This window comes from Mesitornis unicolor, unplaced genomic scaffold, assembly GCF_000695765.1.
Source record: "Mesitornis unicolor isolate BGI_N332 unplaced genomic scaffold, ASM69576v1 scaffold32565, whole genome shotgun sequence".
NCBI lineage: Eukaryota > Metazoa > Chordata > Aves > Mesitornithiformes > Mesitornithidae > Mesitornis > Mesitornis unicolor.
Window position 1 is genome coordinate 78,648 of NW_010188153.1, and position 11,138 is coordinate 89,785.

Consider the following 11,138-nt stretch of genomic DNA (forward strand, 5'->3'; position numbering starts at 1 on the left):
GTTCCTGACTCCTACTGCAGCTTGGCATTCGAGTAGCTGCTATGATGGACCATAAGTTCTAGGACTCACTGCTACACAGAAGGGCTGCTAATGCCTTACTTTTTCGTGCAACATTAAAATCTACTTCTTCCTTTATCCCTGTCAGCTCTTCCCAGTCGGGTCTATAGCTGCCCTTGGTCCTTCACCATGCCATAGGTGGTCCAGGGATCGGCACTCATGTCTGACACCCTGAAGAGTGGCTGCCCACCCTTAGATACAGCTTAGCTCCTTGTCCTGATAGCTCAGTGTAGGGTATTTGTTATAAGTTAGATAACAGCTGAGGCAGTTCAAATTTTGGTTTTGCAAGCCTTCACAGCTGATGCCACAGCATGTGTCACCCTTGACCATTATAATACTGTTTAGCCTCGGCCTCTGTGTCATTGAATACCCAGCTTCCTTAAGGACAGCTTCCCCACCATGTCTATCTGACCTAGAGGTCTTCACAGATTACCCCATCTGATGGCAGGAATTTCCTGCCTCAGCAATCAGCGTAATCCGAGATACCAAACAACTTCTGAGCAATCTTCCTTGCCTCAATCTGTAGTACTTCACATAGCTCAACAAAAATTGTATAAGCCATGCAAATGGCTGTCATTTGCATGGGCAAGTCCCAGGTCTGTTCCACTTTAGCTTCTTGGTTGTTTCTTGGTCAAACCAAACTGAGAGGGAGAAAGTCTAGTGACATTTTAAATGTTCTTTTTTTTTTATAAGCAGTCTTTTTTTTTGGTGACTCATATCCTTTATGACTGAGGAAGTTGGCTCTCTTGTTTAGCTGTAACTGTGTCACTACTACTGTTCTCAAAGGTTTCTTACCACTGTGGGTACTCTGCATGCAGACTCTTGTTCCTATTCATACTACGTTCCATAGCTAAGACAGTTCCAGGCAGCCAGAGCTGGCTCTTACCTGGGGATTTCCTCCCTATAGGATCTGTCCTTGAATTAGAGCTTGTAACAGCACAGTGGGGATCTTTACCCATAGCTTCTAGCTCTGTGCACGTGTGCTTTGAGAGTGCCCTGGGCAGCTCTTCTGCTAAGAGATCTCTTTGGGTTTATGGCATCAGAGAATAGCTCCAAGGCATCTTAAGATAGACTGTAGAGGCCAGAGTCATATGTGGAGGTTGTAAGGATGAGATACTGTTCTGTCCCTGTCTTGAGTGGTAGGGCTAGTGACTTCCAGAACAGGAATAGAATAGGTCAGTACGTATCACCCCTTTGCGCATCTAAATAACACCAGATGTGCAGCACTACACCTCCCATGTTTGTGCATGTGTGTGTGTGTAGACATGCAGAGATCATGCACAGATGCCACCTTCCCCTCCTCCACCCTGAACTCCTCTTTGGCTTGGCACTCCTGTAAAAGTATCTGGAAATGGCAGTAGTGCTAAGAAAGTTGCTATAGATACAGTACCAGGATGACAGGGTTCTGCGCCTTGGCTATAAAGTCAACGTTGATACCTCCAATCACCACCTTTAAGAAGGAAGAAAGAGGTAAAAAGTGGTTGGAAGGACTTGAGAGAATAGTTTTCAAGTCTTCTTTCCTTTTCATAGTCACTTTTCCCACCCTCTTAAAAGCTAATTTACAGTGTGAAGGCCTGTGCTTATTTTGGATAGTTAGACACAGGTTTGTACAATCCCAATCAGAGAGAACGAAAATCTCTGCTATATGTTACTTTTTGAATTATGTCTGCTCATAGCCAGCCCCAGCATGGTAGGTGGGATGTTATTGTGTACACATGTGGGTGCTGATGGTTTCTCTGTGTCATCATAGAGTAATACAAGAGGTTGCATGGGTCTGGTCATATCAGTGCCCTTGAAGCCATCTCTCTTAGGACAATTTTTTACATACCAAACCTCAGAAACATTCAAGCACTGATGTGTAAAAAAGCAAAGAAAATGGGAAAAAGTGGGCAGAAAAATGCAGTCATTTCTTGCAAGCTCCCAGGAGAAATTGCCATATCCAGTGACACTTTATGGATCACTGTTTTATTGTCCTACAAAGCCAGAAAAAGCAGTACAGCTCCACAAACAGGAAGTTTCCAGAATCTCTGGGGACATACAGCTGTTTTTTCTCATTTCAAAAAATGCTGGGTTATTGCCTCGGGTGACACTGCCCTCTTTTATGTTGACAAATCCTATTGCAAATGGGTATTAGAAAATCTTTCAGCTCTCTAAAGACTACCTAAAATAGATTTCCCGTAAATTATGTAGCACACACAAAATCCAAGATAGTGAATAGAGTATTATGGTTATAATGGATCTTTGCTGGGATATGCTGCACCTCTCGTAATTTTGGCAATCGTGAACAGGAGGCCAACAAAAAGAGAAATTTATAAAATGTGTATGGCTCAACAGCTCAAAATATCTCCCTCCACCCTCATCCAGGTCTACTGCTGTAGTCACAAGCTCCATGACACAGAGCAATAGTTGAAGTTGTACTTAAGGGCACAGTAAAAGGTGAAAAGGTGATTAAAGTTTTAGTGGATTTGATGTTCTAAGACTTAATGGGATTAGGCCATTGTCAGTGTTTATTCCATGTAAATGTGGTTAGGGGGAGGACAAGAGAATATTTATCTGAGAAGAATAACAAACACTGAAGAGACAATGTCTGAAAGTGTGAAGCAGAAAGATTGGCCTCTGGCTGAGTCACCTCTTACTTTTGGGAACAGATATAAATTTCTCCTGTGCTGTCAGCAGAGAGGCATTATGTGGAGGGCAGCAGGGGACTCACTGGCTGAGGTGGGGTTGTGTCCTCTTGCTGAGTCAGGTTCTCCTTCCTTTTGGCTTTCTGTAGTTTGCTCAGGGCCACTGCAATGCAGCTGCCCACTCTGGCATTGTTCTGGATGAGAGCAAGGTCTGTTTGGCATTTCTTTCAGGAAAAGAAAAAATACCAGCAAGGTTAACCTGTGAGAAGCCTATATAGGAACTGCCTAGAGGGGGAAAGCAGAAAATACATGCTGTGAGACTTGATAGATTTGATCCCCCTATACCATAATAGTTTGGGGGCACATATACTGGGTTAAAATACTCCATGAACACCTTGAATTTTTAAATTTTTTTCATCTTCCTACCCCTGTGTCCACAAAAAGGAAACCTGTCATCTCCATTTGACAGATAGGGAATAGAAGCAGAAGCTTCCCAGAGAAAAGAGAAGGCAAAGTGTCTTAACTGGAGCTGTGAGTCTAGAAAACCTCTGAGGATCTTGGCTAGCTTTTCCAGATGGCTGATGAGATTTTTGCCAAGTCTCTATAAACCCATATCTTATCAATTTTACTGAGAGTAGAGTATCAGAGGCTTTGAAAGCTCCACCTTCTGGCTGTGTACAGCTCCAATATCCAAAAATGCCTTTACCAATCTGCCCTGACAGACAAACTGTGAGGTCTTCTAGAGGGTTGGCAGCAGACCCTTGACATGAACTTGACTCTCCTGGATCCTATATCATTATCCCAGCTAGTGGAGTTGCCTTTCTCTTGTCTGTGCAAGAGGATTCTTGACTACCCAGGGGTATTTTCCTTGCAAGTTTCTCTTACTTGGCACTCACATGAAGAGTTGGATAAGGCGGTTTGATGTACAGCACAGTGCTCTGGGGAGCCTGGTTACCTTCCACTGTGCAACCCCATCACAGGCAACAGTGTCCTGAAACTCCATCATGGAGCAGGCAAGCTCAGGGATCAGATGCGAGGGATCTCTTTGGGTTCTGGACCACTTGCTGTCTGTGCTGGCCTCCAATTTTTAACGCTAAAGCGGATAAGGATAGTAAGGGTGCTCCTGAAAAATCAGGATGCAGTTGCTAAGCTGTCATCTGTTTGCAGATACTGAAGTGTTTGCCCCTTGCTAGACTGTCAATAAAATGGCAGTGTTTCCCAGTAAGCATTATTGGAAGAGATATAAAGTATACTGGAGTACTTTTTTCCCCATTCAGCAAAAGGATACTGGAGTCCAGTGATTTCCCATCAGTTAATTCATTGATCTTCTGTAACATAAAAGGGGTCAGTTCTTTGCCTGTGATCCCTTTGGATCTGCAAAAGTAAAGAAAATGCCTGAGCTGAAGCAGCATCAGAGGAGAAGCACTGCTGCTAGCAGATAAGTTATCTCTACAACCACATACCATAAAAAGTCCTGTAAACAAGCTTCAGGTTAGATAAAACTACGGTTGAAAGTATGTATTGCACTTACCTGTGCCCAAGGTTAAAGGATAACAAAGGATAAGGCTTAGGTTGCTTCTCACCTGGCTTCACTGAAAGCTTGCTGGATGGCCTCTTCGATGATCTGGCCTGAGGCAGCTCGCTCCTGGGGACAGGGGACTGCTATCAACACCCCACTGCTTAGGCCTAGCCCCAGAATGCTGGCTGGGAGAGGACAGGCAGATCATTAGCAGTTCTCCTTGGATAAATTAAATGCTGAAGGAAAAGGATAGTGGAGAGTGGGTATGGGGTGAAGGAACCCACAGTGCTGGAGCTCCTGTTCTTAGTAGGCTTAAGGACAGGGTCTGCTTTTCCAGCTACCAATGAATTTACATCTCCCTATTTATTTTGAGTCTACCTGTACAATAAAGTGGGCAGAGATTATTTTTTTTAAACAAAACTGATTCCACTTCTGAAGGCCTATCAGCTGGTTTGTAAGCACATTAACATACATGTTTCCTCCACTTCATCAGTGTGAACAAAACATGTATAAGCATGCCAAGGTGGCTGGAGCTAGCTAAAAAACTTTCTGTAAAGACTGAGCTTCCCTGCTCCTTTATTTTCTAAGCACTGAAGCAGAAACAGGGGAGGTGGGATGGCTTGTTTTTCAGGACAAACTCTTCTCCAAAGTTAAAAAAAGAAAGTGCCTCATCTAAGGTGATTTTTATGACTCTCTTTTCCAGGGCCCTATGTAGGCCTTTCACTTTTGAAACGCACCGATGAGTTCAGCTGCCTCCTTTTCATCCCGGACACGATACGGTGCCTGGAAGCCACTCTGGCGTGAGAAGAAGGCTGGGAACTCCTTTGACTCTCCAAAGGTAGCCACGCAGACTCCTTGAGTCTCCTACAGCAGTGGAGGTAAGACAAGCAGGTAATCAGTGGAGTGGACTTTTTCCTCCTACTTGGGTAGAAACTGCCTTTCTTTAGCACAAGATTTGGTTATTTTTATACATTCCATTCTATTCCATTCTGTCACCAACATTTTTCCAAGCAAAGAGCCAGATGTAGTAACTGGTTAGACAGAATCTGGCTTACTGATGCACATGAGACATGCACATCCTTTGCTTGTGCTTGGAGCCGATCAAAAGCCATGCAGCTGTCATTAGTGCAATACTGAGTCCAAGGTAACAACCTGTGATCTGATGATATGTCATGAGCTGACAGGAATGAGTTTTGTTTGCAATTGAGAAGTATTGGCATTGGCTGTCACCTGAAGTGCTGGGCCTGGTAGTTTCCAAAATACCAAACCTTAAAAAGTGACTCTATGGAAAATCACCTTGATTACCATTATAATTCTGATTTTATTTTAGTGTCTGATGATCTAGCTTGCCTGATCCATCAATTCTGGAGCTTTTTCCCAGAAAAGCAAATCTAAGGCCAGAGAAAAAGGACATGGCTAGTGCTGCCTTTGGCCTCAGTTGGAACAGCCGCTTGGGCATGGATAGATCTATGTTAGGAAGCAGGCCAGTGCTTGTTTAGCCCCAGAACTAGGGAACTGTAAAGACAACTTTGTGTCTTCTCAACAGTAATTTCTAAAAATCTTAGGCTTAATACCTGCTCCAACACCACTGGGCATTCTGTACACAAAGTACAACATTATCTGCTTCCAGGCTCAGCAGCCCATGCTACCTACCAGATATTCCAGTGTTCTGCCAATATCAAGGATAGACTTGACTCCTGCAGATACAACAGCAACCGGAGTTCGTCCTAGCTCTGTCAGGTCAGCACTCACATCCAGAGCTGTCAAGGGACAAGCAGCCATTGTGTCAGTGTTTGTGTTGTACTCCAAGCTGATGTGATCTGCCCTCTTAAAAAGCCGTATCTGCCTGGGATTCCCCTGCCTCCTTTTGTAACCATTTAGATCCACAAACAAATATTACAGGTTTAGATCACACCTTTGTGTGTTGAGTTTGAAAGGGATATTGACAAAAAGAAGTCGCATGGCTCAGGGCAGAGGTGCAGCCTTATGCTGTATCTCTCAACTCTTTGATCACATCAACAGCATGCAAAAATTTGGTAGAAAAGAAAGAAGCTGTTAGAAAGCAAGAACAAAGTTCAAGGAGATGGAATATAATTTAAGTAGATTTTGGCTTTGGTATTGACATCACTGGCAAAAAAGCACCACAGGAGCTTTGCTGACCTCAGGAAACTCCCCAGTCTGGAATTTACATCACATCTGAAAGGGATGGCATCCAGCAAGGCAGTGTGCTTATGCTATGCTGGGAATGTATATGGCTAAGAAGACAGAATGTACTTGAAGGTCACACGCTACACTGCGAAGGCTGGGCTGTTTTCCAGAGAGGAGCACACACCTCTCAGACCAGGGCTTAAGTCTCTTTTTTGATGAGCCTTTCCTTTTCCTCAGCTGAGAGAAAGTCGATAACAATACTGTGCTTGGTAGCTACTATCAGGTTATCCAGCCATTACAAAGTGGGAGAGGTACAATCAGCTCCTGCTGCACCAGCAAACAATAACCATATGACCCTGTGTAAGCAAAGGATAAGGAGAAACTTCCACCCTCTTAACTGGCCAGTGCTCAAGAGGAATATTCTGAAGCTTCTGGAAAGGAGACACCAGGGAAAAAAACCAATCATAGTATGGTCAAGAAAAATTATAATTTTACTCTTCTGAGCAGACAGTTACTGCAGGACAGGCTGAGAAAAAGGAAAAAATACGGAATTAAATAAAACAGTAGCAACAGAGACAAAAGTAGAATGTATTGATTTTCTTACTGTTCTCTCCTCCGCGATGGACACCTCCTATGCCACCTGTCACAAACACAGGGATTCCCGCTTTGTGTGCAGCAATCATTGTTCCGGACACGGTAGTGCCACCAGACAAGCCCTGTCAGGGGACAACCAGTCACAGTCAGCACCCAGGGTGACACGGAGAATACCGCATGCGAGCAGCTATGGTCATGGCCCAATAAGCAGCAATGTCACAACAGTCTGCTGCCACCAGCTGACAAAGGAATTCCTGATACAAATATTCCATTAAACAAAAATGCAGAGGAATCATCGTCCCTGCTATGTAAGCCATTCTTGCCATGATGATAGCAAAGGCCTTCATCCTCCAGGTCTTTCCAACCAGAAGGCTTCGTGGGCAGCCCGTGTCACCTTAAGCACTATGTGCATTACTTGGGATGGCCTGTGTGTCACATAGTTTACATGTAACGTGATGATATCTTAACATGCTAATAAGATTACTCTTAGCCAAGTGCTCATGGCTTGCCAGCCAATCCAGAATGACTTTCAGGAGCTCTATTTCATGGCTGCTATTCCCTTACTCTGTTGTATTGTGACTCCAGATAGGACCACATTTGAGCTTACCAATAAGATACCACTTTACACTATATTTTCAAGTGGTTTAAAAGCCACCTGGCTTGAAGCTGGAGAGCACTATACTACTGCTGTATGGAAAACATCACAACAGAAAGTCTCTGTACCATACCTGGCTGAGGACAAAAGGAAGATCTCTCCGAGACACTTTAACTAAATTTTTACTGCTTGCCAAGAATTCAAGTTGCTTGTCTGTGAGTCCCACATGGATTCGACCCCTTAAAATACCTACAGTGGCTGGCACTGCTCCATTCATTGTTACAATTTCTTCCACCTCTCTGGCCATGCTAGAACAAGATAAGCAAAAGAACAATCACAAAATAAGTGAGGCAAACAGTCAAACAAAAAACCTGCCGTGTTTGACAGCCATCATTCCCGGTTTCCAGTTTTATACAGTTACTGTAATTTCAGCTAAGTCCAGTTCCTCTTCTGTACTTTCCTAATGGCTGAAGCCTTTGCACTTGAATTTGCAGAAGCACAGTGCTCCCATTTTCAGGACAGCAATGTCCAACCTCTATGCTTCATTTCTGAGAAAAATTACTTGGTTTACAGGCAAATCTGGTTGTACAATAGACTACTCAAATAACAGATCCTATAAAATTTGGACATTTCTGTATCTCTTACTCAAGATCACTTCTCTGAGTGAGAAACCCCAGGTAGTTCAAGCCCTCCTCAAATGGCCGTGATACATTTTTCACAATACAGGGAGCTAGATACAGAGTAACAACGGTGCCAAAAAAGCTGCAGCCCGAAGACACTCTAGGGCTGCAGACTAGGTCTTCCTAAGCTTAGTGGGTTTTATACTTGATAATTCGTACACTATCCTTTTAAAGAGCAGCTCTTTCTCCCGTTCTGAGCTATCTGTATATATCCTAGCCAATCTTTAACTGCTGAAACTACCTCCTCCCCAAACCTGAATTTTTAGAACTTTATTTTAAGACAGGATGTCAGGCGAAATAATGGGCAGGTAAAAAGCAAGATGGAAAATCAATACTGAAACCTTCCTGTCCTTTCTGCAAGCAAGGATGGAGAGGAGTGTGCAGTGATTTCTGGCACTGTAACTCAATAAAATACAAATGTACTGAACATCAATAAATACAAAGTAGAGGGTGGTGTGGTTTCTATGCAGGGCACAGAAGGCAGGGAGAGAGACCGGCAGCTCTCACAGTAGTTGCTCTTAGTGGTGCTAAGGAACAGACTTCACTATTGTGTTCCAGTCCTTTTTGCTTTACAAAAGATATACCAAAAGAAACTGCAAGGTGTTTTCAAGGTCTGTACAAACTATGCAGCTGAAAAGTCTGGTAGCTCTCTCTTACAGCAAATGATGACATTACCTACTGCCACATTTTAAAGGAAGCCAGAAATTTAAGGTGTGGGATAAGAAGAAAAACAGGAACTCCATATGCATCCTTACAAGTCCAAATACAACTGTTTTACATCAGAGCTCATATTCTGCATGCTAGCAACCTGACATTTCCATTTGCTTTTACAAGGGCTTTGGCTTGACCGAGAATACTGACACTGTTCCACCAATTATATGTCTCATTCTTACAACTTTGTTGAATGAGCAACATCAAAATCCACCACCTCAGATTCTGAGGATAGGCCATGCCGTGTGTAATGATGGTGCTTTCCAAGGCTACAACTGGTCTCCCTTCCATCAGGGCTTCCTGTACAGAGGGCTGAATTCTGAAATAAGCACCTGGCGATGAACACAGAAAAGTGAATTATTCACATGGGTATCTGCAGTAACTACTTAACTGTTTTATAAAAGGCAGATTCTCATCATCACAATAAATTTATCCCTCTCTTCAGCTGTCCTTTGGGGTGACTTGACAAATAACTTCAAGAATGCTAAAGCTGTGTTTTATGTGAGTGAAATATTGAATAATATAAATAATAATCCTCATCATCACTGAGTGTTCTTCTGCCACCATTTTTGCAGCTGGGTTGTCATGGGTTCTAGTAATATTACTTTAAATTAACATTACTGTGAATGAACTGAGCCCTGCAACCATGCCCAAAGAATATGTTCTAAAAGAGTGGAAGCACCAAGGATACCATAGTAACTCAATATATTGCAAGACAACTATGCATCAAGACTATTGTTGCTCTTTGCTTTGCTCCCAGAAAACTGCCAGTAAGGTTCCTGCCTCATTCAGATAAGCAAAATGTTTTCCATCCAGGAACAGTTTCAGAACACACTACTCACCATGCAGAAACCTTCTCACCTGGGTGGTCCCACATGCCGTAGCAGACACATGCCTTCCCAGGCTATAGGTTATCTTCCTAATCATCTTATGCATATGGATGATCCTGAGATAACAAAAGTCAGGCAAAAATGAAAGAAGTAATCTAGCAATTATGTGACCATGTGAAAGTATTGTCTCTTTTCTTGATCTTGGAAGGTAAGCAATCATATCCCAGGACATTGCCTGGAGATTCCTGGTGTTTCAAGCATGAGCCAGGGTGTTGAAGCGAAATGCTAAGCTGCGGAAATGGGAGTTGGAAGAGTTCACCTGGCCCATTGTCAACACTGTGCTGAAATTGTGGTGGAGTAGATGAAAGGATGAGAAGTAAGGAACTAGAGAGAGTTTAGGAGTAGACAGTCTTTTAATATCCAAAGTTACTTGCTCATGACATATTGCTGGCTCAGTCACCACCACCTGCAACCTGAAAGATCACAAGGAGAAATCTACAAGGTAGACACAGGCAGAAGACTGCTATAAAGATATGAACCTGGGATTTGCTGGTGTCTAGGAGGAAACAAGCATTCCAGTAAAATAAAGGAACTGATAAATCAGACTGTAACTGCAAGTAGGAATGAGCAGCTTTTCCTAGAGCAGAGAGTGCTTTATGTAGGCTCAAGTTACATCATTCTTCTTAGTGTAAAGCCTTGGAAGCAGAGAGGCAATTCAGCCCAGCAACAAACTCCAGAACTCCTCTGGTCTCTTAGCAACTCCTATTCACTTTAATTAAATTCATTTCCAAACAGAGAAAGAGGGGGAGAGAGCTGTAAAGGTTAACAGACTGGTCTGGTCTGGGCCTCAGGGCAGGTTCACTTAATGCCTGGCTGCTTCACATATTTTCCTCGGGCATTTGGCCATATCCCCCAACCTTTCTATTCCTCACCTCTTCACCATGAGGAAAGGATTCCTTTCTTCAGTCCCTTGTACTATTGTTAATTTAGATGGCAAATTTATTAGAATACTGTACTGTGTTCATGTTACCCTTAGCAGAACATGGCTTTGATCTTAGTACTGTGTGTGGCACTACAGCTGTTCAGAAACATCTTATATCCAGGAAGAGTATTTTTGCCCAAATCTAAAGATTTAAGTTATATAGGACAGCTTGGGCTGTGTAATGCAGGAAAAGAGGGGCTGGTTCAGCTAGACACAATATACACCTGACTGGAACAGTAAGGGGTTTTTTCCACTTTCTGAAATCTTTTTAAAGACAAAAATCTTAATTAAGTGTATAGAATATCGTAAGACAACAGTGGCAAAAGCTCTTACTCCATGCTTACAACCTCTGCCTGTGCAGCGCTAAACTCAGCAGCCTGAGCTGTTCATGCAAATGC

General features: G+C 43.1%; 1 protein-coding gene across 1 annotated transcript in view; it reads right to left on the reverse strand.

Annotated features, from left to right (window-relative positions):
- LOC104541578 (pseudouridine-metabolizing bifunctional protein C1861.05-like) overlaps nucleotides 1-9,855 on the reverse strand; it is a 22,654-nt gene extending 12,799 nt beyond the window's left edge. Inside the window, exons 1-10 of the mRNA XM_010185675.1 lie at nucleotides 9,771-9,855; nucleotides 9,146-9,260; nucleotides 7,671-7,845; nucleotides 6,953-7,064; nucleotides 5,854-5,960; nucleotides 4,938-5,064; nucleotides 4,265-4,385; nucleotides 3,970-4,055; nucleotides 2,768-2,892; nucleotides 1,448-1,507 (exon numbers count right to left, since the gene is read on the reverse strand). Coding sequence (XP_010183977.1) covers nucleotides 1,448-1,507; nucleotides 2,768-2,892; nucleotides 3,970-4,055; nucleotides 4,265-4,385; nucleotides 4,938-5,064; nucleotides 5,854-5,960; nucleotides 6,953-7,064; nucleotides 7,671-7,845; nucleotides 9,146-9,260; nucleotides 9,771-9,855 — 1,113 coding nt within the window. The remainder of the gene's footprint in view (nucleotides 1-1,447; nucleotides 1,508-2,767; nucleotides 2,893-3,969; nucleotides 4,056-4,264; nucleotides 4,386-4,937; nucleotides 5,065-5,853; nucleotides 5,961-6,952; nucleotides 7,065-7,670; nucleotides 7,846-9,145; nucleotides 9,261-9,770) is intronic.
- Between the last annotated feature and the right edge of the window lie 1,283 nt (nucleotides 9,856-11,138).